Raw genomic sequence first — 27,606 nt, forward strand, 5'->3', positions numbered from 1 at the left:
TCCAGTGGCTCTGGCTGACGGAATGATGTGGGATATTAGGGGTAGTAGTCCGGTGGCTCTGGCTGACGGGATGATGTGGGATATTAGAGGTAGTAGTCCGGTGGCTCTGGCTGACGGGATGATGTGGGATATTAGTGGTAGTTGTCCGGTGGCTCTGGCTGATGGGATGATGTGGGATATTAGGGGTAGTAGTCCGGTGGCTCTGGCTGATGGAACGATGTGGGATATTAGGGGTTGTTGTCCGGTAGCTCTGGCTGACGGGATGATGTGGGATATTATAGTGAACTTGGCTATACAGAGTGGGTAGGGCTCTACACTCAGCTTTATATATATATATATATATATATATATATATATATATATATAATCATTATAATTTGTTATAACTAACCGTAGTTAGTTACTATGCCCAGGGAGCGCCTTGCTCTTCAGCTAGTTTATATAATATCTAGAGTGGATTACAAATCCAGAACCCAAGCACAGTAATCTATATCTTTAGACTGTGCTCTAATGGTATTCCTTACGTGATACCTGTCATAACTTTGATTCCTTAATTTCTTTTTTTCTTACTATTTTATGATTATTGATTAGGATCGTAAAGTGTGACTCTTCACGAGGCGAGATTTGTATCTATCAGATATAACATCATAGTGATGGTTTTAGCTCTTTTATTTGTGTTGTATCATATTGAGATACTTACATATTACAATCACAGCTGTGACCTTTCTGATGATTGAAATTTGGCCTATGCTTTGGTGTTACACGTTTCTTAATCGATGTGCTTTCCCACAAAGCAATGATTTATCCTACAAAGAGAGAAATATTTTAACTGAACATGAGAGAGAAAAAAATAAGTTTAAAGTTTCGCTCCATCTAATTCTGTTACTATTTGCTTTGTTCGACAATCACTCTGATCCTCCTAGCAGGGGGACAAGACCTATAGAATAAAACTGGCCAAGACTAGATAAAAAGGCAATGAATTTTGCTTTCAAGGCAAAAGACGGTACAGTCTATAAAAGAATGAAAACAGGAATAAAAGTACAGTATCTTTAACCTGCAAACGCATTGTACCTTTGTAAAGTTCGTACTGTATAACAAAAAAGGAAATCACTGTGATGTTCCAAAGGCTTTGTAATTGTATGGCACTAGACTTTAAGAAAAAGGTCAGTGCTTAAAGACTGTCCAAAAACTTGACAAGAAAATAGATCAATTTATTCAGAATAGGTAAAGTGTGTGCTGTTTGTTCATGACATGACAAATCTGTCATTGCTGGGTCATTGTAAGGTGTTTTTTTATGTGTGTTTTGTGTTTGCTTTTTTCATGATTATTATTACTTTTTACAGAGTTGCTGTTCAGGCTTTGCAAGGAAGAAGATATCAGGAGCAGTACTCCAAAGAAATTTCTAGGAGAGAATGTACGGCATACTTTAAAAATGGTACTTCCTACTTTATTTCCAGTCCAACTTCTGAATTACAGCTTACACAAAATTTCATTTTTTCTCTTCTTAGGCGTTCCTAAGTGTAATCTTTTAATTGTATGATTGTTCACTGTAAATGATTAACCAGGAGCATATTATCTTCTACTGCAATGTATTACTAATTTGAGATAATATTGAAACAAAAGTATTTATGCTGGTTATGATGTGATTATGGTAACCCCTTGGAAACATTGGCTGTAAACATGCCTGCTGGTTTTCATGTATGGCCATATTAAGCAGGCTCAAGAGTTGAGCCTGCTCCAAACACAGCAGGTGGTGGCTGTATTATACAGCTGACCCTTCCTTCTAACTGTGCTAGATGAGAGATTGCTCTAATCTTGGAAGTTATCCCCTTGGATGTCATGATAAATAACAATTTGATCATGTAATATCGAACAGTTGTCATGGCAGGTGGGAGCCTACTGAAGGTCTGGCGAGCTTTACAGTTTAAAGTTGATAAACACATTGCAGTGTGTTCTAATAGTGATCAAGTGATCGCATGTTCAAATCCCTAAAGGACACAAAATTAAAAAAAAAAAAAACTAGTTAAAGTACTACTCTAGCTTTTTTTATTGTAGGGCTGGAGTGGTGATACTAATCTAAGTTCCCTGTACCTAATCTCATAATTGGCAGCCACCATCTTCATCTTTTATTGGTGTCGCTCCAGTCCGTCTTCTGCAGCTTGTGGTCTGACAGATTGGTCCAGTGTTTGCTGGGTGATACGGAAGTCACAACTGAATGGAAGTCTATGAGAGCCAGTACAAGGCTCTCATAGACTTTCATTGAGAGCCTGTGACTGTTACCTCTGACTACTGATCAGTCAGAAGTTGCTGTCACAAGATATGTTTAGTTTGCAAAAGAATGTTTAGTTTGCAAAAGAGAAGACTGAGAGGAGACTTAATAGCTGTCTACAAATATCTAAAGGGCTGTCACATTGTAGAAGGATCATCTTTATTCTCATTTGCACAAGGAAAGACTAAAAGCAATGGGATGAAACTGAATGGGAGGAGACACAGATTAGATATTAGAAAAAACTTTTTGATAGTTAGGCTGTGTGCCAACGATGCGATTTTTAAGCGTTTTTGCCGCGATTTTCGGCGCAAAAACACTGCGAAAACGCTTAAAAATCGTGTACAGAACGCCCCCCATGCATTCCTATGGCATTCCGCACATGCTGTGCTAATGCTGCGCTTTTTTCCGCAGCGGAATCGCATCGCGGAAAAAATCGCAGTATGATCATACTTTTGTGCGGAATCGCAAAGAATTGCCGCGATTCCGCACCCATAGGAATGCATGAGAATCGCTTACTTCCCGCATGTGGCTATGCCCACCATGCGGGAAGTTAAGCATCTCATGTGCGGTTGGTACCCACGGTGAGGAGGAGAGGAGACTGTCCTCCAGGCCCTGGGTACCATACCCCTGTAAAAAAAAGAATAAAAAATAAAAAATCGGGGTATATTTACCTTCCGACGTCCCGCGCTGCATTCCCGGACCTCAGCGTTCCCAGTAATGCCTTGCGGCAAGGTCCTGTGATGACGTAGTCTCGCGTGACTCTAGCGGTCTCACGAGATCGCTATAGTAACGCGAGGCCAACGTCATCACAGGTCTCGCAAGGCATCGCTGGGAACGCTGAGGCCCGGGATGGCAGTGCGGGACGTCGGAAGGTAAATATACCCCTATTTTTTATTTTTTTATCATTTTTAACATTCTATCTTTTTCTATTGATGCCGCATAGGCGGCCTCAATAGTAAAAAGCTGCTCACACTTGTCAAACACTATGTTTGACGAGTGTGACCAACCTGTCCATCACTTTCCAAGCGATGCTTCAAATCGCTTGGAAAGTGTTTGAGAAAATCGCGGCAAAATCGCGAACAGAATCGCGGTGAAATCGCGCAGAAAAAAACGTGCGATTTCTGGGAAGGAGTCCGGTTTTCACTGTGCGTTTTAAAACGCTACGTGGGCACATAGCCTTAGAGTGATCAATGAGTGGAACAGGCTGCCACGAGAAGTGGTGAGTTCTCCTTCAATGGAAGTCTTCAAACAGAGGCTGGACAGACATCTGACTGGGATGATTTAGCGAATCCTGCTTTGAGCAGGGGATTGGACCAGATGGCCCAGGAGGTCCCTTCCAACTCTACGATTCTATGATTCTATAATAGCGGCTCGGAACTGAAGCTGCTCTTGAAATGGTGGTTAGTGGCATTTCACCAGCACCAAAATAAACAGAAAACCTCCGGAGTGTGATTTTGTGTACATTTCCGTGTGTGTGTATATATATATATGTATATATATATATATATATATATATATATATGGAAAAAAAATAGGCAGCACTCAAATTAAATGTGAAAAAAGTGGATACTTTACTGATCCTCAGATGGCAACGTTTCAACGGTGACCCGTTTTTGTCAAGCGGGTCACCGTTGAAACGTTGCCATCTGAGGATCAGTAAAGTATCCACTTTTTTCACATTTAATTTGAGTGCTGCCTATTTTTTTCCTTTTGTCATTTTGGCTGTTTGGACACTGCTGAATAGGTTTTGCACCTGCTGTATTATTTTGGTAGTGCTGCCCTTTTTTCTTTATTTATTCATTTATATATATATATATATATATATATATATATATATGTGTATGTGTGTGTATATATATATATATATATATATATATATATGTGTGTGTGTATGTATGTGTATATATATATATATATATATATATATATATATTTATTATGTGTGTAATATATTATACATTGTGCTAAATGCGTTATGAACACGTCCGCAATTTCCTAAGTAAATATATTTCTAAAGGTACTATTGACATGAAATTCTCACCAGATGCCGATGTCGGTTACAATCCATCCAGTCCACACAGACAAAAAAATCAAACCATGGATGTCCACAAATTAAGTTATGTTTAATACTGAGAAATGACACAGGTAAAAAGTATTGAACATATGAAACAACACGTGCAAAAGGCCGTGGAAAGTCTTGATGCCAGCTGAAATCTATCAGTAATTAGAAAGTAATCCTGCCATTTAATGAATAATATCAGCTGGTTCAACTGATGGCTTATTAAAAGGTGTCTCATTACCCATCTCATGATGGATAAAACCAGTGTACTGTCTCAAAACCTTCGCAACCTAAGGCTAGTTTCACATTTGCGCTTTATAGCGCAGCGACGGCCTGCGCACGGCCGCCGCTAAGCCCCGCCCCCTCCCGGCTCTCTGCCCGCCCCATCCGGTCATCGCCTCCAACTAGCGCACATGGACGCTTGCGATCTGCGCACCCTATCTTTAGCATAGGGTGCGCAGATCGTGCGCTGGCGCACCGCTAGCAGGATTTTGGTGTGCGCTGCGCACTTTTGAAGGTGCGCCCGTGTGCGCCGAACGCAGCAAGTTGCATTTCGGCGCGCACGGCGCACCTTCAAAAGTGTGCAGCGCACACCAAAATCCTGAAATGTGAAACTAGCCTTACTGTTGCAAAACAAACTGGTGGTATTGGTTACAGAAGAATTTCTAAACTACTGAAGGTTCCAGTGTGCACTGTTGTGGCCATAATCCTAAAGTGGAAGGAACAATATTTCACTCTAAACTGGCCACAACCAGATGCTCCCAACAAAATTTCAGACAGAGGAGTGAAAAGAATTATCAGAAGAGTTTTCCAAATGTCAATGACCATCTGTGAAGAGCTACAGGAAGACCTGAAATTAGCAGGTACAATTGTTCAAAAGAAAACAATTAGTAATCCACTAGACTTCCATGGCCTGTATGGACTCTCACCCTGAACGACTCCATTGCTGAACAAAAACCATGTTCAAGCGCATTATAAGCTTGCTCAACAACATTTAGACAAGCCTGTGAAATTCTGGGAGAATGTGGTCCGGTCAGATGAACGCAAAATGAGCTTTTTAAATGCCATAATGCACACCATGTTTGCCAAAAGGCACTGCATATCACCCCAAAAACACCATAGAAACAGTAAAGTTTGCAGATGGGAACATCATGGGGTGAGGCTGTTTTTCAGAATATGGCACTGGCAAACTTAAAAAAAAAAAAAAATCTGCTGCCATCTACAAGGATGCTAAAGATGAAACAATGATCCCAAACACCCAGGCAAGGAAATTCTCAATTGGTTTTAGAGAAACAAAGGTGCTAGAATGGCCTAGCCAATCACCTGACCTGCATCCAATAGAAAATTTATGAAAGGAACTAAAGCTTAGAGTTCATAGAAGGAGCCCAGAGAACTTTCAGGATTTGAAGAGTGTTTGTGTGGAAGAATGGGCCAAAATCACACCTTAGCTATGCATGCAACTAGTTTCTCCATATAGGAGGTATTTTGAAGTTTTCATCACCAACAAAAGCTTTTCTACAAATTTATTAAATTTCAGTAAGCGTGTTCAATACTTTTTCCCTGTGTCATTTATCTTTATTACACATAACTTAATTTATGGATTTACCGTATTTTTCGGACTATAAGATGCACCGGACATAAGATGCACGCACCTAAGTTTTAGAGGAGGAACATAGAAAAAAAATTGAAGCATAAAATTTTGTCATAGCACACTGTTATGGGGGGGATCTGCTGCTGACACTGCTATAGGGGTAATATCCCCCTTCCTGGTATATATATATATATATATATATATGCCCCCCTCCATCCTGATAAATATGTCCCCATCTAGTTATGCATGGCCCCCCATCTCCATCCTGGTATACACGGCCACCATCCCCATCCTTGTGTACATGGCTGGCCACCATCCCCATCCAGGTATACATGGCCCCCATGACCATCCTGGTATACAAGGCCCCCATCCCCATCCTGGTATACATGGCCCCCATCCACAATCCTGGTATACATGGCCCCCATCCACAATCCTGGTATACATGGCCCCCAACCACCATCCTGGTATACATGGCCCCCATCCACCATCCTGGGATACATGGCCCTCATCCACCATCTTGGTATACATGCCCCCATTACACTGCACACACACACACACACACACACAAAAATTAAAATATTCTTCTTAACTTCACTCAGCTCCCTCGCAGCGGCGTGCTGTTCTTATGCCGGTTGCTGACTGCAGCATGCAAGGAGTGCATTACGTCGCTGCCATGTGCCCTTACATGCTGAGGTCAGCTGCTGGAATATTCACTGCCCTCCACTCCCGGGATTATTAGCGTGGAGAACAGTGCATATTCATCTATTTTAATAAAAGGCACACTGTTGGCCACATCTGCTGGCTTCCTGCAGTTGCTGAGCTATCATGTGTGCCTGCTATTAAAGAGAATGAATATTCTCTGCTCTCCAATCCCATGGGTGTGGAGAGCAATGAATTTTCATTCTCTTAATAGCGGATACACATGATCGCCCAGCAGCAGCAGGAACCAGCGGCTACAGCTAGCACCGTGCACGCTATTAAAAAAAAATGAATATTCACTGCTCCCCACGTCCATAGTCCCTCCCACCTCTCTGTGCTGGCTTCAGTGCATAGAGGTGGTTGAGACTATGGGTGTGGGGAGCACTGAATATTCATTTTCAACAGCAACAGCAGCTCCTACCTCCTGTGACTCGCTCCTCCGCCGCTGCAGCTCCTCTCCCATCCGTAGGGGACATATACGGTATATACAGTGCTGCTCACCATTATTGGCACCCCTTCATTTTCTCCTTCGCCTCATTGTGGGGCACAGGACTGTGGGACTATGCTACTGCCGCCAGCAGGCTGACACTAAGTGATTGAAAAAAAGGTTAGCTCCTCCTCCCCAGTATACACCCTCGCCTCGATTGCAGGCGGAATCAGTTCATGCTTTGTGTCCTAGGAGGCACACACGTCTGGTCTTTTTCCATACTCTTTTTTATTTTTTGTGTCTTTTTACTTTCCATGAAGATGAGACAGGGGCAACGGACCCTATTGAAAGGGTCCGATTTCCCCAAACCAACAACGGGCGAGCACGTGCGAGTGTCACCTCCACGTATCCTCTCCCGCAACGTGGGACACGTCTGGTCTTTTTCCCAGACTTTTTTTGTCCTTTTACTTTCCATGAAGGTGAAACAGGGGCAACGGACCCTATTGAAAGGGTCAGATTTCCCCAAACCAACAATGCAACGGGCGAGCACGTGCGAATGTCACCTCCACGTATCCTCTCCCGCAACATGGGACATGATGCCGGACTCAGCCCTGACCCCCCTAAGGTATTGAGACCCTAGGCTGTACAGAGGCACAAGCAGTCCGTGCGGCCCCCTCTGCACCACCAATGCTAGACTGCGGTGCTGCAAGGCGGCGGACAGTCCCTCTCCTCATCCCGGGTAAGGAACGATGGAGCTAGGGTGCCTGCACCGTCTTGTACACAGCCCCCCTCTCCCCCCACACACACCTGACAGGCTGGCAGCTGAAGCACTCCATGCGATCAGGACAGGGGGCACAGATCAAGAGTGGGCTGGGAGGGCTCTTGTGGATGGCCTGCCTCTTTCCTGGTGCGGCGCGGTTTTTTATTGCATTGTTTGCACCAGCAGCGGGTCCCTGGCGGCTGCAGCACGGCGCCGCTTCTTCATCGCGGCCAACGCCAGAACTTTTCTCCCCAGCTCCTAGTTTGCCCTAGGCCGCGGGCAGGAGTCCCGCCCACTGAAGCGTCCATATCCGGCAGCCGGGCCGGCGCAGTAAATTTGTCCCCCAGCTTTGGCCTGTGCTAGGCCACAGTCGGACGTCATGCCCCAGGCACGCCTACTTCTGGCGGGCCCGCCCAGTCGCGAGGCGCAATTTTTGAAGTTAGGAGCGGCCCAGACCCTCCCGATGCACTTCAGGACGCTCAGGGGCGCAGGACTGTGGGTAAGTGCTACCCCCCTCCAGTCGGGCACCTATACTAATGGCGTCACTGCCGTAGGCTATGTCAGCCAGCAGGCCCAGCATGTCGCCACCGGCCATTCTAGGCTGAGTATGACTGTCCTTGTCTGTTGGCGGCTGATAAAAGGTCACTGGCCAGGAAACTGAGGTTCAAGCTCATACAGTGCTATTGCCGTACGCACCTACGGTTGGTCTGTTCTTTTCCGCAGGCACAGAGTTATCAGTATGCAAGGCCTGTGATCCCTAATGCGCCCAGGAGCCCTCCCCTGTGACCAGCCTCAGAATGGGCTCTATCTTTGTTGCAGTTTATGGCACAATCAAGTCCCTTCAGGCCCCAGATAGGGGCAGGGACAGTGGCTCGCCTGTCTTGGAGAAAACCTCGACCTTACTGGAGCCTCCGGCCTGCGGGGGCCGCCCTCATTCTAGGCAGATGCGAGGGGGGAAATGAACCCACACAGCATAGCCCAGCCCGACTGGTGCCTCAGCGTCCATGAGCTCTGCTTCTCGCTCCCCTGTTCCAGGGGGTGACAGCGAGCAAAACTCGAATTACGATTCCGAGGGGCCCCTCAATTTGGATGCACCTAGTTACCAGTAATCAGTTGACAGGCTTAGTGAGGCCATCAACCAAGCACTGGTGTACCACACGGCCAATCCCTGATTGTAGGCTGGCTGTTTGATTTGGTATTTATGCACCTGTGCAGCTGCCATTTTACTTGGGTCCGCTGCACCCTGGATTAGTGCAGATGCATTTGGGCCTGTCTGGTTTGTAAAGGCCAAGGTACCTAGGATTGTCACTCGGTCCTGGGACCCACAGACAATTGTGGTGGACGCGTTGGTCCTTACGCGGAACCAGTTTTCATCTCTCGTACCTGTGTCCTCCGCTTCTGCTGCGTCTGAGGGTTTCAGGAAGTTCAAGGCATAGCGGGGTCCAGTAATACTGATGGCCCCAGATTGGCCCTGTCGGGCAGGTTACTCAGATTTAGTGTAAATAGTCGTCGACATCCCCTGGCAGCTGCCAGAGCCCCTACCCTTCCCAGGGCCCGATCTACCAGAACCCAGAGGCCCTGTGTTTGGCGGCATAGCCGTGGAATCTTGGATCCTGTCCCTGGCCAGGCTCGGCTTGAGGGGGTGGCTGCGATGGTTAGGGCCCGGGAGCCCGCCTCAGCACGTGTTTACCACCACGACTGGAAAGTTTTCTCACAGTGTAGGACCCCGGTCATCCTCCACTGGGACTCTCCATTCTTAACATTTGTAGCTCTTCTCCAGTCTAGACTAGACTCAGGTTGAGCTCCAGGATCCCTTAGGAGACAGGTTTTTTCCTTATCCGCCCCTTTTTTCCAGCGGAGGATTGCTGACAATCTGCACGTAAAGATCCTCAGCCAGGGGGTCTCCCGCCTGATACCCCCCTATAGGGTCCCTCTGGATGCTTAGGGGCCTTAACGAGGTCCTAATCGGTCATACCTTTCCTGGATGGTTGGTTCCTCGTGGCTATAATGTCAGTTAGGCGGGTCTTGGAGCTGGCGGCTCTATCCTTTCGAAGTTCTGTACCTGTTTCCACAAGGACAGAGTTGTTCTCAGGCCGACTCCTCCTTTTTTTCTGCCAACGGTCGTCTTCTTCATCTCTCTTTATTGAGGATGTTATCTTGCCCTTTCTAACCAGCATCGGTACACCGGGTGGAAGAGGCTCTTCATACGTTGAGAAAAAAACAAAACAGGCAGAGATGCTTACTTGTATAGACAGGCCTCAATACAAATGCACTAACAGGGTGCAACGGACCCAAGTAAAATGGCAACTGCACAGGTGCAATAATACCTAATGAAACAGCCAGCCTACAATCAGTGATTGGCCGTGTGGCACACCAGTGCAAAAAAATAATCCATATGTGGCAATGTTCACACAGGGAATGCAAAGCATATGGTTCACAGCCTCTTAGTAACACCATATAGGGGGGCTGCCCAGTGCTAACTATAATGCATCCCGTGTGATGCATTATAGTTAGCACTGGGCAGCCCCCCTATATGGTGTTAATTAGGTATTGTTGCACCTGTGCAGTTGCCATTTTACTTGGGTCCGCTGCACCCTGTTAGTGCATTTGTATTGAGGCCTGTCTATACAAGTAAGCATCTCTGCCTGTTTTGGTTTTTTCTCAAATATTGGAGGATTCTTTCCTCTTTCTGTGGTTTTCATGTTAGAGTAGGACTGGCAAGTGTAAGGAACTTTGACCTTAGTTTGCCAGCTTACGTATTATGGCCATAATATTAACTAATACCTTACATATATTGATATGTTTTTGTGCACTTTTTATCTTTTCAGGGTTCAGTTGGGCCCAAATGATTCTGTAAACTGTGGCCTCTGTTCACACGGGATGCATTATAGTTAGCACTGGGCAGCCCACCTATATGGTGTTACTAAGAGGCTGTGAACCATATGCTCTGCATTCCCTGTGTGAACATTGCCACATACGGATTATTTTTTTGCACTGGTGTGCCACACGGCCAATCCCTGATTGTAGGCTGGCTGTTTCATTAGGTATTATTGCACCTGTGCAGTTACCATTTTACTTGGGTCTGCTGCACCCTGTTAGTGCATTTGTATTGAGGCCTGTCTATACAAGTAAGCATCTCTGCTTGTTTTGTTTTTTTCTCTAATATTGGAGGATTCTTTTCTCTTTCTGTGGTTTTCATTTTAGAGTAAGACTGGCAAGTGTAAGGAACTCTTCATACATTCGATCTGGTAAGAGCTCTCATATGGTACGTGTCACGGACGGCTCCCTTTTATTGGACAGGCATGCCATTCGTGCTCCCCGATGGTCGCAGGAATGGACTCACGGTCTCAGGTGGACTCGTGTGGGTGTGCAGGAGTCTTACCGCATCAGAGGCGCACCTTTTCCAGCGGGATCAGGGCACACTCCCCTCGGATGGTGGTCGCCTCTTGGGCTCTTCGGCACCAGGCTTTGGTGAAGCAAGTCGGCAAAGCGGCAGCCTTCTACAGTCTGCACAAATTCTGGGAGCACGACAATATCCATACTCAGGCTTCAGCATACATGAGCCTGGGTAGAAGGATTCTCCAAGCAGCAGTGGTGCACCTTTAGACAGGAGGTGCGTATAGCTTGGACCGGTGAGTCGATTTCCCATCCAGGGACTGCTTTAGGACGTCCCATAGTCCTGTGTCCCCTAATGAGGCGAAGGAGAAACATGGATTTTTGTGATAAACTCGCCGTAAAATCCTTTTCTCCGAGACGCTCATTGGGGGACACAGCACCCACCCTGTTAGCCAATTGGCTCCTTTTTGTTTATTAACAGGTATTTATGATACCAGGTGTGTTTTTTCTAGACATATTGTTACCTGCATTGAGGCTGATTTTGTCTTGTAGATCTCCTGCTGCTTTTGCACCGAACTGATTCCGCCTGCAATCGAGGCGAGGGTGTATACTGCGGAGGAGGAGCTAACCTTTTTTCATTCATTAGTGTCAGCCTCCTTGCGGCAGTAACATACACCCACAGTCCTGTGTCCCCCGATGAGCGTCTCGGAGAAAAGGATTTTATGGTGATTTTATCACAAAAATCCATGTTTTTTTATAGACTGTATAATATCTTCAGAAATAAATGGAAATGTACCAAAGTTATATCCTCAGGATTATTTTAATTAGTGGTCCAAAGTAATACAACAATAAAACATTTTTCAACTTGCTTTTTGCAATTTCAAAGAAAAAAACAGAATAAACAGCATGTGCAGCAATAAAGGCATCCCTAATTAATACTTGGTTGCACACCCTTTGGCATTGATGACAGCCTCCAATTGTGTTTTGTAGCCATCTATAAGCTTATTGCACTTCTCAGCTGGTATTTTTTGCCCACTCTTCCTTTGCAGTTTGTTCAAATTCTTGAATGTGTGCAGGGTTATTTTTCCCAATGGCAGATTTCTGCTCACCTCAAACATTTTCAATGGGATTGGGGTCAGGACTCATTGGTGGCAATTTTAAAACAGTCCATTTTTTTATTTTTCAACCTTTCCTTTGTATTTTTGCATGTGTACTTTGGGTCATTATCTTGCTGGAGGACCCATGATCTTTGACTCAAACCAAGTTTTCTTACACTGGGTAGGACATTTTGCTCTAAAATCTCTTGATAATTCTCTGATTTCATGATTCCTGTGATACGGTCAAAGCCCCCAGTATCAGAAGCAGCAAAAGCAACCCCACATCATTATGCATCCTCCATCATGCTTAACTGTTGGTAGGGTGTTCTTTTCCTTACATGCTACATTGCATCCTCTGTTGTGAACTCATTTTCTGGTCTACCAGTTGTGAGTTCTCCTTCTGGGCTCCCTCTGGTGTTAACAGGAGGTAGTGAGGTTGATTTAATTAGTAGAGATCTGCCACCTGACGATGAGGATAACGATTGGATCTCTGGAATCTCAGACTGGATTTAAGACAGCCGATGCCCTATTCTGGTGCTGGTGATTCCTTCTGGCTTTTCAGGTCTTGGTTTTCAGCTCTGTTCCAGTCATCTCAAGCTAAGTGTTTCTGCTAATGTTCACACTTCATTTTGTTTGTCTATTCAGTTTTTTGTGTGGTCAGCTAGCCCCGGCTGGGGCTGTGCTGAATTTCCACTCTTATTTATCTGTATTTGCCAATTTGCTTTTTGTCCCTTATTAGATTGGCCTCTTTTTGCTCTGTCTCAGAATATTTCAGAGTGCTGATATACAGTAGTGGGAGAAGTCTAGTGACTTCAGGGTTAATTTTGTCATCAGAAGTGTTGGACATTATTTTTGTAGGGTTTTTTGGGCAGATTGCAGACAGTGTCTTTCCTTTCCTGTCCTTTCTAGTTAGTTTGGGCCCCATCGTTTTCTCAGCCTATTTTCCTGCCTGTGTTTGTGTTTTCATCTTGTTTCACTGTCAATACATGTGTGGGGGCTGTCTATTCCTTTGGGGTCTGCTCTGGGGCAGTTAGTTTTCCCCTTTTCTTGCTTTAGGCTTATTTAGTCCTCCGGCTGTGACGAGGCGTCTAGATTCATCGTAGGAACGCTCCACTGCTACTATTAGTTGAATGGTTAAGATCAGGGATCTGCAATCTGCATAGTGACCAACCTCTCTGGTTTTCTGGGATTTAGCTTTTTGTTGTTCCTCCTCGGTGACCCATTCATAACACTTCCCCCCACGTCCATGGAGGTTCTTGACTGTTCCAGCCTAGGCAAACTTCTTAATAACATTACGCATTGTTGAAACTGGGATACCAATGTATTTGGAGATGGCCTTTATACCCTTTGGAAGTCTTGTCTTTGCTAATAATAGCAGTTCTCATTTTCTCAGACAGCACCTTTGTCTTCACCATTGTGACAAAGGAACAGGGCCTACCATGTGGCTTTTAAAACACCTGAAGTCATCATTCATTGGCTAATTCATGTCACATGAGCACCGACAATCACAGGTGGTTCTCATCTGTGATTTACCACAGGCAAATCCAAATGTGTTTGTACACTAATTTAACCCCTTAACAACTAGAGGTATTTTTGGTTTTGCATTTTCATTTTTTGCTCCACTTCTTCCCGGAGCCATAACTTTTTTTATTTTGGGGTAAAACTGGCCATGTGAGGGCTTGATTTTTGCGGAGCGAGTTGTACTTTTGAACAGAACCATTGGTTTTAACACATCCTGTACTGGAAAACAAGAAGAAAATTCCAAGTTCGAAGATTTGCAAAGAAAGTGCAATTCCAAGTTGTTGTTTTTTTTTTTACCGTGTTCATGAATTACTAAAACTGAGCTGCCATTATGATTCTCCAGGCCATTACGAGTTCATAAACACCAAACATGTCTAGGTTCTTTTTTTTTTATTTAAGTGGTGAAAATAAAATTCCAAAGTTTGTTAAAAAGAAAAAAATGTGCCATTTTCCAATACCCGTAGCGTTTCCATTTTTTGTGATCTCGGGTTAGATGAGGGCTTATTTTCTGCGTGCCAAGCTGATGTTTTTAATGATACCATTTTTGGGCAGATATGATATTTTGATTGCCTGTTATTGCATTGTAGTGCAATGTTTCGGCGACCAAAAAAATGTACCGTATTTTTCGCTTTATAAGACGCTCCGGATTATAAGACGCACCCCAAATTTTGAGGAGAAAAATAGGGAAAAAAAGTTTTTTTAATAAAATGGTGGTGCTTCTTATAATCCAGGCATCTTATTGCTTACCGGTCTGTCCCCGGGGTGCTGTCGCCCGGTCTGTCCCCGGGGTGCTGTCGCCCACTCTGTCCCCGGGGTGCTGTCGCCCACTCTGTCCCCGGGGTGCTGCCGCCCACTCTGTACCTGGTGCTGCTGCCACCACGCTGGGTCCTCCGGGTGCTGCCGCCGCCGGCGCACTGGGTCCCTCGGGTGCTGCTGCCGCCGCCGCGCTGGGTCCCCCGGTGCCTGCCGCCGCCGTCGGGCTCTGTCCCGTGCTGCGTGGGGGGCTCTGCCGTTCCATCCATGCCTGTGCGGTGGCTTGCTTCCTGGAAAATGGCCGCCGCGCAAGCGCAGATGGAGATCTTGGCATTGAAATCTCGGGAGATGAGATTTCAGCGCTGAAATCTCATCTCCCGAGATTTCAATGCGAGATCTCCATCTGCGCTTGCGCGGCAGCCATTTTCCAGGAAGCAAGCCACCGCACAGGCATGGATGGAACGGCAGAGCCCCCCACGCAGCACGGGACAGAGCCCGACGGCAGCGACAGGCACCGGGGGACCCAGCGCGGCGGCGGCAGCACCCGAGGGACCCAGCGCAGCGGCGGCAGCACCCGGAGGACCCAGCGCGGTGGCGGCAAGTATCGGACACCCGCAGCGGCAGCACAAAAAAACGTATGTTTGCATTGTAAGACGCACCCCTATTTTCCCCCCAAATTTGGGGGAAAAAAAGTGCGTTTTACAAAGCGAAAAATACGGTAATTCTGGCATTTTTATTTTTTTTCTTGTTATTCCATTTAGCAATTGGGTTAATTCTTTTTTTTATATAGATAGAGCGATTCTGAACGTGGCGATACCAAATACAGTATATGTATGTTTGTTTTTTTATTGTTTTACTTTGAATGGGGAAAAGAGTGGGTGATTTGAACTTTTATATATATATTTTTTTAATATTTTTAAAAACATTTTTTTTTTGTACTTTTGGCATGCTTCAATAGTCTCCATGGGAGTCTAGAAGCTGCCATAATCCGATCTGCTCTGCTACATACAGGCGATGATCAGATCACCTGTAAGTAGCAGAATTGCTGACTTGCTGTGAGCGCCGACCACCGGGCGCTTCATAGCAAAAGCGGTGAATACATATGCACTTACCAATTTTTGGTTATTTTATCCCATAAATTCATTTTATGCCTATATTTTTCTCACTTCACCAACTTAAACTATTTAGCGCTGATGCATCACATATAGAAATTGAATTGCAAAAATATTTACACACAGGTTGTAATGTAACAAATTAGATAAACAAAAAACCAAGGGGGTGAATACTTTTGCAAGCCACTGTATTTGTGTGTATGAATATGTGTGTATTTATCGCATTTTCAAGTAATCCTCATTTTCAATCATTTGGAATCGTTTCATTCACAAAAGTCTGACCTGACATTTTAATATCAAAAACACAACCCACAAGTTGGATGCACGTAAGTGTTTCCTGCCTGAGAATGGCGTTACGCTGAAAACATTGCTCTCTATTTCACCTTTTGTGATTTTAATAATATGCATAAGAAATTAATAATTTGTGTTTGTAGCAATCTTGTGTGCAGTTACTCACATCATCTGCTGAAATCTTTTTTTTTTTTTTTAAAGTCCATATGCTGAATGTCAAAAAATAATTTGAAAAAGCCAAAACGCAATTTTTTGGTCACCTTGCCTCACAAAAAAATTGAATAAAAGCAATCAAAAGATCAATTATACCTCAAAATGGTCCAAATAAACACTTCAGGTACCCCTCAAAGCAACGATCACTTACACAGCTCTGTTGCTAAAAAAAAAAGTTTTTTTTTTAAAAAGTTCCGGAACTCAGTTTTATTTTTTTAAAGCAGTAAAGCAAAAGAAAAATGAACTAACTTATCATCTTGGCCTACAGACTGAAGTTTAAGAGGTTGTCCAGTACACTGACAATCTCTTCTTAAATAGTACATTCCCCAATGTAGAATAAAAGCACCTTCTACCCCGCTCCTGTACCAGCACCATTTCAACTATGTCAGCAGCAGGTCTTCAGAGGGTCGTGTCACATTGTTATGCCATGCGAGCCATGCAGTCATTCTGCTGTCGTTTCCTTCAGGCGAACCTCGGATATTCGAAGGAAGTGAGAGTACAATCACTGCGTTCACTGATTGGCTGCAAGGTTCATGTGAATTAACTATGCCATTCAAGACACTGCACTGATATCTCTGGAAGAGCACCAATACAAGAAAGAAATATTGTCATGGGGATACCACAACAGAGAGTGGCCAGAAGACCGCAGTGTCATGAGAGAAAGCACTGGAGACTTAATTAACAATTCTGTTTTTTTTCCTTGCTAGCAGTGCAAGGGTTAAACTGTTCAGTTGAATCTCATGGAGCTTTCCTACATGGAATGTCTCAGCTTTTCAGTTTTGGCCACTCCCCTCTGCTATATGTGCTCGCCTCTGTCACTTAGGGATTGCTAGTGTTAGTTCTTGCAGCCTGGTTCTGGAGATGAAGGTGTAGTTCGTGGTTGGTGTTTGGAGATTTGTTCAAGAGATTTTTGCATGGAGTTGGGTTGTCTGCACATCCTCATCCTCTCCTAATTAGTTTCTCCTTCCTTTTACTCCCCTATGTCCCAATCTGTTGTTTGGTAAGTGTATTTTGTATGGTTGGCGTTTGCATTTATCCCTGTCTGTCTTCCCTTGTTTTTCTGGTTAGTGTGTACCTAAACACTTCAGCCTCCCACAACACTGGGTGGGGTCAAGGACAGATCAGGATTGATTATAGGAGCATAGCAAGGCACGTGTACCTGGTGTCTCCAACTGGCACCCATAGTCACAAAGTCACTGCGTGACAGTTTAAGGCTAGTTTCACACTAGCGTTTATGAGCGCAGCGACGGCCTGCGCATGGCCGCCGCTAAGCCCCGCCCCCTGTCGCGCCCCTGTCGGCCTGCGTCCCCGATCTTTATCACAGGGGGCGCAGGCCGTGCGCAGTATGCGTTTGGCGGCGCATGTGCCTTTTTGACGGTGCGCCGACGCAACCAAACTGCAGCAGGTTGCCTTTGGCGCAGGTCGGCGCACCGTCAAAAGGACGCATGCGCCGCCAAACGCATACTGCGCACGGCCTGCGCCCCCTGTGATAAAGATCGGGGACGCAGGGCGCATGCAGCGTCATGCGCCGGTGGGCGGAGCTACCGGCGGAGGCGCAGCAGGGGCGGGGCTCAGCGGCGGCTGTGCGCAGGCCGTCGCTGCGCTCATAAACGCTAGTGTGAAACTAACCTAAGGTGTTTTTATTTTGCATTGGAGAATGTTTTATTTATGAATAGTGGACAACCCCTTTAACATTTCTTTTTTTACTGCTATGTGAACTGCATAAAAATGAAACCAAAGCAAAAATGAAGGAATTGCATTTTTTTCTTTTCCACTCCCAAAGATATTTTTTTGTTTTGTTTTTATGAAAATGGTGGCATTCAAAACTACAGATTGTCTTGCAAAAAATGATCCCTCACAGAAATATAAGAAATGATGGCTATTAGATGGAAAGGGAAAAAAAGAAAATTTATTACATGTCAATTTATAGTTTGCAATTGTTATTTTTTTGGGCTGTGAGCAGATGTATTGGCTAACAGAAATATCATTTAAAAACTAAGTTTATTACACTTATTAACATCACCCCTATACAAAAAGCAACGAACACAACAAAAATAGATAATACCCATCCAACCAAATAGGTGACTAAACATCAATAATAGTTCTCACAATGAATTTATTGTATATCCCTAAATGGGGTTATACTGACTGGATAAACCCGCTGCTAAAAATGTGTCAGTTGACAAGGTATAGAGATAAGTGCAAGAAGATATAAGATGGGGAAACCAGTGCAGGTACATATATCCCTAAATCATTCCTAGGCTTATCTCCTAACTAAGCCTCGGAGGCTGGCACCCTAAAGATAAAAACGCAAATTGGCACCCCCGCTTATTGGTGGCTCTCCCTAATACACCTGGTTACAGGTATATCTAAACCTGTGATGAACAAAAGTGAAACAACTTAGATGACTGGACAGGTACACACTAAACACACAAATAATATAATACTGACCAACGCATATATGAAGATACTTCTATCCCTATTCGACTTAAATGTACAGTACTTTTTATACAGCGAAAATAATTGGTTAAACGTGTCTATGATCAAAGTTGATCTACATGTCAAACTAAAGAGTAAGTCATTCCCTCAGAATGTGATATTTTACAAAAATAGCAAACGTGTTATTTTATCAACATCGTGCCTCCATTAATATCTCTTAGGCCTGTTTCACACTTCCGTTTTTGACCATCAGTCAAAATCCGCCAGTTTTTTTTTAAAAAAACGGATCCGCCTTTTTTTTTTGGCGGATCCGTTTTTTTTCCCATTGAGTTGCATTACTGGCGGATCTTGACAGATGGCCATCCGTTGGATCCGTTTTTTTGCGGATCCGCCAAATTTTTTTCGTCCGCCGACATGCTTGGACAGACCTTGCAACGTTTTTTTTGCTGCAGGAGCTGACGAAGCTACCGGTAGCGGCACGCGTCGGGCATCTTGGGCATCTCCACAGGCTCCCCCTTTTCCTTGGTATTGTATTAGAGTGGTGCACTTAGCGCTTATGTTATGCGCTACTTTGGATGACAGTATTGGGTCTAAACCAGTCCATAAAGGGTCCAGAGGTACTTTCTCTGGGCCCCCCCTTTTATTGCTTCGTTACTATGTTACTTTTCTGATAGTCATGGGAAGTGATTAACATGTGCAACTAGCCAGTACATGGCATCTCATCTGATTTTCTCACCCATTTGGGTTTTTATTGTAATATATTTGTATTGTATTCTTTGACACCAAGTTACTTTGCTTCACAATTTTCCTATAATTATCTGGCTGTATGTATCTGTATTTAACCAATGTGATAGGGGAGTCTTAGAGGGTTATATTATTAACCCCATGTGTCTATTTGTTATAGAGTGACTTTTAATGTTTTTCAATTTTTTTTTGGTCTGTTTGAAATTTAATAAAATAAAATTTGTATGATTCATGTGGTGATCCCAGTTTGTTGGTCAGTAGCTTTCCTCTTTCTTACTGTATTATTTATCTATACTGACTACTGGTGGATCCCCTTATATTTTGGGGTGGTGCCCTCCTTATTTTTACTATGGTACTTTAAAAATCTTTTACCTTCTGATCCTGAGGACGTTAAGATCTGAGAGGAGGTTCCCAAGATAGATATACCGGTCGCTAGGAAGACATCTATACCCTTTGAAGACTCATCAGGTCAGAGGAGGGCAAGGGTCACTATTCAGCATTATTCACCATCATAAAGCCATCAGGAGAATTCCCGCACTATAATAAATCTGAAGCCCTTAAACTTCTGGGTAAAGTACAAAAGATTCAGGATGGAGTCGATAAAATCTACCTTCCCCTTATAGACAGGGACACATTTATAGATTGTAAGCTTGCGAGCAGGACCCTCATTCCTCTTGGTATTTGTTATAATCTATGTGATTATTGTTATGCTGTAATGTCTATTGTCTGTACAAATCCCCTCTGAAATGTAAAGTGCTGCGGAATATGTCGGCGCTATAGAAATACAATTTATTATTATATGCACCCTGGATCTAAAAAGTGCATATTGCCAGGTTTCAATACACCCGACGTCCCAAAAATTTTTAAGATTTGCAGTAAAGATCCAAGATCAAACCTGCCACTTTCAATTTCAGTGCCTTCCATTCGGCCTAGCATCGGCTCCTCGGGCATTCACCAAATTGGTGTCAAAGATGGTAGCCTACTTAAGAAGCAAAGGGATAATCATAGTGCCATACTTGGACGATTTCCTCCTGGTGGCAAGTTCGATGTAGGAAATTCATCTTCACAGGGAGAAGACCATATCCACAGTAGAGTACCTTGAATGGATGCTCAACCCGCAGAAGTCGGACCTGGTGCCGGGAAACAGGAAGATTTTCCTGGGAGTACTTCTGGATTCCAGGTGCAGAACACCTTTCCTGCTGGAATAAAAGCATGAGACTGTGTGTAACAGAATCCGAGAGGTCCTGAGAGGTTGAGCTTCAATCAGGTCGGCAAAGAAGATTCTAGGCCTCCTGACAGCTTGATCCCCTGTGTCTTGTGGGCCCAGTTCCACTCAAGAGCCTTGCAGAGGGAAGTCCTGTCCGTCTGGGACTGGCGCTAGTCATCACTCGACAGAGGAATGTCCTTATGCCCGGCAGTGAGAAGATCACTACTTTGGTGGACTCAGCCAAAAAATCTGCAGTTAGGTGTTCCTTGGATCTCCTCATCGTGTGGTGATCACTACAGACGCCAGCAAGTGGGGTTGGGGAGCGCACTTGGAGGGAAGGATTCTTCAGGGCAGATGGCAATCAGAGATCCAGTCCAAGTTGTCCAACTACAGGGAGCTCAACGCCGCGTGGGAAGCCCCAAGGCATTAATCCTCCTAGGGGCCGCCAGTACGTTACACACCCCAGCACTCTGACAGCTCACTCTACACAGATGTGCTGCAGAGCAAGCTGTCAGTCAAAAGTCAAAATGCCAGGGTCTGCTTACAGTCTCCACTTACTTTGTAATGAGCGGTGACTGCAGCCACTCTGCACTTTCAGTAAGGTGACCAGACAGCATTAACTTGCAGATTTATCCTCTATATGGAGAATAATAGTGTTTGGTGGCTTGACAGGTTCCCTGTAAATGGAATCTGGCACCAGGTTTTTGCTGCCTAATTTGAGAGCTGCATAAATTGGAGACCGAGACCCCGATTCCATCTATATCAGTTACTGGACTGCTTGCTGTCATTATTATAAAATCAGTTTTATCTACTTGCGATCTGAATCTTGTGCTTTGTATAACCCCCACCCACAACACTGATTGGCACCTCTACCCATGTACAGAGTACACAGAAAACTGCCAATCAGTGATGGGGGCGTGGTTGGACTACATGACAGAAAATTTACTAGTCCTCTAGTGATAATCTCCTGCTGATAAAACACTGATTTTATGAAAGCTACATTAAACAGTCCAGTCAGTGACAAATCATGAGATCAGGGATTCTGCCCATACATAATTCTGATCTCAGATTTGGTTGGCAAAAAACAGGTGATAGATTTTCTTTCAATTTACAAAGTTAAGAATTTTGTAAAGTTTTATACAGTATTGCGGAGTCAGGATTTTTTCAGCAGCACTGTAGAAAATGACGCAAGAGGTTTTCAGTGTTCACTACAAAGAAATGTTTGATACAAAGATATTAAAGCAATTTATATTAGTAGTAAATGTGCAAAAAACAATTTCCATTTTCTGCTGTATGTATAATAATTTCAGTGAAAAAATGCACACTTAGTAACACAAACCATAATTACCAACCCAGACATCCGTGCATTTCTGTATGAGTTACCTTGTTGAAAAAATACAATAATGTAGAGCAAATGAGTTCATTGCTTGTACGGGTAACAAATGCCATATGGTCAGGTAATGAATGCTGTCATCTTGTTATTATGGCATGACAAACATCATGTTAAAATAATAACTCGGCAAACAGGAAGTGCTCACATTCATTTACGTGAAGGCGCACCGAGTAATTGGAATCATTTGAGGGCTGCAGTTTGGAATGTCACCCAGTTTGTTGGAAGTTATCATCTTTATATCCCATCTCTAATTTTATTAGCCAGGTATAAATTCTCATCTCTGCAGATGCAAAGTGCTACATTGCTATGAAAGGGTCTAAGCCCAGAGGGCATGTTCTGTGTTCTTTTAATCATCTTGACTGACTTGCGGTGTATAACATTATGCAGATAGAAAAAAAAAAAGAAAACATTGAGAGGAATTGAAAATACCAATAGCTTAAGGGGACGGCAATGTGTGTTAACGATTCTCAGCTTTTTGAAGGATCCGCTGCCCCAATTCCATGGACTGTAGTGTTCCAGGTTTGCTTTCAGGAGTGCCGTTCTTCTTTTTAAATATTGTAATTTTTATTCTTGGTCAATATTACTAATAAATCCTAGACCGAGAAAGACCGGAAGGTGTCTTCTATGTACGATTCACATTTTCATAAAGAAGTGGCTGATTTAATTAGCTTTGTTGTCTGAGTTTGTTCTAATACAGTTCCACAAAAAATGACAGAAAAAAAAAATAAAACAATCCAATCATAACTAGCTGTGTTATGCGTAAAGTGTAACTTTTACATTTGTTGTTTGTTACATTTTTCTTGAACTGCAGTACACTAAATTACATATTTTTAAAGGGGCATCCCAGGGATTTTTTTTTTTTTTTTTTACAATGCATAAGACTTCTTAAAGGGAATCTATCAGCAGGTTTTTGCTACCTCATCTGAAAGCAGCGTGATGTACGCAAACAGATGCTGAATACAAAGATGTATCACTTAGATCAGTGGTCCCCAACCTTTTTTGCACCAGGGACCGGTTTCAAGCAAGACCATTCTTCCATGGCCCGGCAGGGCGGGGATGGAGGTGTGGCAGGGGAGGGGCTTTGGTCATAAGGGGGCGGGGCTATGGACACGGTTGTAGTGTAGCAGTGCATACTTATAATTAAATAACATTTATAATGTGACTCAACTCACCATAGGTTATCACCCCCTTCTCCCCATCATTGCCTTCACCCCATCACTCCCTTCTCCCCATCATTGCCTTCACCCCATCACTGCTGTCTCTCCATCATTGCCTTCACCCCATCACTGCTGTCTCTCCATCATTGCCTTCACCCCATCACTGCTGTCTCTCCATCATTGCCTTCACCCCATCACTGCTGTCTCTCCATCATTGCCTTCACCCCATCACTGCTGTCTCTCCATCATTGCCTTCACCCCATCACTGCTGTCTCTCCATCATTGCCTTCACCCCATCACTGCCGTCTCTCCATCACTCCCATCATGGCCTTCTCCCATTACCCCCTCATGGCCTTCTCTCCCCATCACGGTCTTCTCATGTCCCCATCTCCAGGGCCAGGCTCCCCCTACACAAACACAGACAAACACACACACACACACACACAGACATACATGTACACACACACAGAGACATACATACACACACACACATTATACATACACACAGACACCACCTCTCTCCTCTCACCTGTCCGCAGCATCGCCCGCGCTTCCTCGCTCTGACACAGCAGCGGCCGCGCTCCTCTCTGTGTCAGTCAGAGACAGGAAGCGCGGGCGGCGGGCAGGAAGCTGGACGGGTCCTTGCAGCTCCGCTCCTGCTATTCCCTCTTGCAGGCAGCGGAGCTGCTTGGATCACTCCCTGGCTGCCGCTACACATGTGGGCAGTCTAAGAACTGCTGTGCGCCGCCCCAGCCCCCGCTACGCCACTGACCGCCCCTGGCTCCCCTTGTGTCCGCGGACCGGCAAGGGCACTGCAGCGGCCCCGGGGCTGGACCGCGGACCGGCGGTTGGGGACCCCTGACTTAGATTACTGGGTCCAGCAGTTCTGATACAATCAGAGCTTTTAGGTTTAGCATGAAGCAGAACTGAGAAAGCAAACCCCTCCCACACCAAGCTCTGTATATACAATGTCCATAGACAGGGAGGTGCTTAGTTGCTTGACTAGTCCGGCAATGTTAATTTCTTAGTGATAAATCCTTCACAGTTAGTAAAGAACAGCACTCACTTTGACAAGTGATACATACATATATATTAAGATAAATAGATAAATTCCACTCCCTCTCCTCGATCCCATGTTCAAGCTCTCACCAAGTTTTGCTTTCTGGTTTTACCCTCGATGTAATATAACTTAACAGAAATGCAAGCTCAATTACTGGCTGAGGAAGATCACCTTACAAACATTATTATCACTGTCCCCCAATGGAGCTTACAATCTAAATTACCTATCAGTATTGTCTTTGGAGAGTGGGAGGAAACCGTGAAACCTTAGGGAAACCCACACAAATTCCTTGCACATGTTGTCCTTGGTGAAATTTGTTTTCCAAACGTTTTATTGGCGTTTTAATAAATGGGGAAGAAGGTGTAGGGGAGGGAAGGAAAGATGAAAAGGAAAAGAGGAAGGACAACAATGTCCAAATGTAAAGAATACATAAAATGTACAGTTGTGGCCAAAAGTATTGACACCCCTGCAATTCTGTCAGATAATACTCAGTTTCTTCCTGAAAATGATTGCAATCACAAATTCTTTGTTGTTATTATTATCTTCATTTAATTTGTCTTAAATGAAAAAAACACAAAAAGGATTGTCCTAAAGCCAAATTGGATATAATTCCACACCAAACATAAAAAAGAAGGTGGACAAAAGTATTGGCACGGTTCGAAAAATCATGTGATGCTTCTCTAATTTGTGTAAGTAACAGCACCTGTAACTTACCTGTGGCACCTAACAGGTGTTGGCAATAACGAAATCACACTTGCAGCCAGTTGACATGGATTAAAGTTGACTCAACCTCTGTCCTGTGTCCTTGTGTGTACCACATTGAGCATGGAGAAAAGAAAGAAGACCAAAGATCTGTCTGAGGACTTGAGAAACCAAATTGTGAGGAAGCATGAGCAATCTCAAGGCTACAAGTCCTTCTCCAAAGACCTGAATGTTCATGTGTCTACCGTGCGCAGTGTCATCAAGAAGTTTAAAGCCCGTGGCACTGTTGCTAACCTCCCTAGATGTGGACGGAAAAGAAAAATTGACAAGAGATTTCAGCGCAAGATTGTGTGGATGTTGGATAAAGAACCTCAACTAACATCCAAACAAGTTCAAGCTGCCCTGCAGTCCGAGGGTACAACAGTGTCAACCCGTACTATCCGTTGGCGTCTGAATGAAAAGGTACTGTATGGTAGGAGACCCAGGAAGACCCCACTTCTTACCCCGAGACATAAAAAAGCCAGGCTGGAGTTTGCCAAAACTTACCTGAAAAAGCCTAAAACGTTTTGGAATAATGTTCTCTGGTCAGATGAGACAAAAGTAGAGCTTTTTGGGCAAAGGCATCAACATAGAGTTTACAGGAGAAAAAAAGAGGCATTCAAAGAAAAGAACATGGTCCCTACAGTCAAACATGGCGGAGGTTCCCTGATGTTTTGGGGTTGCTTTGCTGCCTCTGGCACTGGACTGCTTGACCGTGTGCATGGCATTATGAAGTCTGAAGACTACCATCAAATTTTGCAGCATAATGTAGGGCCCAATGTGAGAAAGCTGTGTCTCCCTCAGAGGTCATGGGTCTTCCAGCAGGACAATGACCCAAAACACTTCAAAAAGCACTAGAAAATGGTTTGAGAGAAAGCACTGGAGACTTCTAAGGTGGCCAACAATGAGTCCAGACCTGAGTCCCATAGAACGCCTGTGGAGAGATCTAAAAATGGCAGTTTGGAGAAGGCACCCTTCAAATATCAGGGACCTGGAGCAGTTTGCCAAAGAAGAATGGTTTAAAATTCCAGCAGAGCATTGTAAGAAACTCATTGATGGTTACCGGAAGCGGTTGGTCGCAGTTATTTTGGCTAAAGGTTGTGCAACCAAGTATTAGGCAGAGGGTGCCAATACTTTTGTCTGGCCCGTTTTTGGACTTTTGTGTGAAATGATCAATGTTTTGCTTTTTGCTTCATTCTCTTTTCTGTTTTTTTCATTTAAGACAAATTAAATGAAGATAATAATACCAAAGAATTTGTGTTTGCAATCATTTTCAGGAAGAAACGGAGTATTATCTGACAGAATTGCCGGGGTGTCAATACTTTTGGCCACAACTGTAACATGTTAATGCAGAAGCATATTATACAATGAACTATTACAAAGGTAAGTATTTAAGCATATAATATATTAAATTTGTTCCAAGCCAAAGACCTAACCCCAAAGGGGCCTAGGCAGGCGCACTCTGGTTGAAGACCTTAAGAGAACAGCTCCAGCCATCTAGACCATTTCCTAGCATGTTTGGCAAATTGATCATGCATATGTGCAAATTTCAGTTCAAAGGAATGATGAAGGCTAATTTTGTCTATAATATCGTTAATTTGTGGAGGTTTTGGATTTTTCCAAAGGAAAGCGATATTTGTGTTTGGAAACTAGTAAAATGTGCATAATCAACAGCCTGTTAGTAGGGTCAATTTTGTCAGCATCTAGAGAAAGAAGAGCCAGACGAGGAGACAAAATAAGTCGCGTTCCTAAGATAAAATCGATAAGATTTGAAACCTTGATCCAAAAGGGAACAATTTTGGGACATTGCCAAAATATATGCAAAATGTTTCCTGGCCTTCCACAACCCCTCCAACAGAGTGGAGAATTGTCAGGGTTGATTCTATGGAGTCTTGCAGGGGTATAATACCATCTTGTTAAAATTTTGAAGTGGGTCTCTTGTAGTGATAAGGAAATGGTAGAGGCGTACGAGAGGGAGCATGCCTGTTCAAGGTCAGAAGGGTCAATTATTGTATGTAATTCGTTTTTCCATTTGATAATATTTTGAGTCTTGACCACTGCATAGCTATTATTACACCACTTGTAAGTATACTCAAAACGCCAGAAAATATTATGGTCTATATTACAAATAAGATTAACTGCTGATTCAGAAATTCTTGGTGAAATAGCAAGGAACTCATGGAGTTTGTCTTTAAGGATGACATATTGTAAGAAAGCAGGAGTAGTAGATTGAAATCTATTCTTGAGTTTGTTATAAGGTGTACAAAGAGCACCATCGTATAAATCTTTGCGTCTTTTGAGACCAAGTGCAGACCAAACGGGGTCAATAATCTGATTGGATGCTTGAAAAATAACTGATAAGGTCAATTTTTTTAATGTGACTTCTTTATTAGAGCCTCTTTTTCGAACAGAAAATTTTTTCCAAGCTTCAGAAATAGCTTGAAAAATTTTATGAGAGTTTTCAATTATTTTTTTATGAAGGAGTTGGTTCAGAATTAGTAGGTGAAGAGGTTTATAATTGTTAAAAGACAATTCTAGTTCATGCCAAGCTGGTGTCTTATCATGTGGCCACCAGAATGTGCTTTGTTTGACTAAATTTGCAGTGTAATAAGCCGTGATATTTGGGGAACCAGCTCCACCATAAGATTTATTATTGTAGAGAATGTTTTTTGCTATTCTGGGTCTTTTGTTATTCCATATAATGGAATTCAATGAGGCTTGAAGATTTGTAAGAAAA

The 27,606-nt window shown here is 43.8% G+C and overlaps 1 protein-coding gene across 4 annotated transcripts in view; it reads left to right on the forward strand.

The window, feature by feature from the left end:
* The window catches only part of CNTLN (centlein), a 494,856-nt gene that overhangs the window by 315,155 nt on the left and 152,095 nt on the right, over positions 1-27,606 (forward strand). For 3 of the 4 annotated variants that reach the window (XM_073552475.1, XM_073552478.1, XM_073552476.1), the window contains exon 15: positions 1,344-1,435. In XM_073552475.1, coding sequence (XP_073408576.1) covers positions 1,344-1,435 — 92 coding nt within the window. The remainder of the gene's footprint in view (positions 1-1,343; positions 1,436-27,606) is intronic. The other variant, XM_073552477.1, reaches the window with a different exon arrangement.

Source organism: Dendrobates tinctorius, unplaced genomic scaffold (genome assembly GCF_039654945.1).
Source record: "Dendrobates tinctorius isolate UK_male_01 unplaced genomic scaffold, ASM3965494v1 ptg000191l, whole genome shotgun sequence".
Lineage (NCBI taxonomy): Eukaryota > Metazoa > Chordata > Amphibia > Anura > Dendrobatidae > Dendrobates > Dendrobates tinctorius.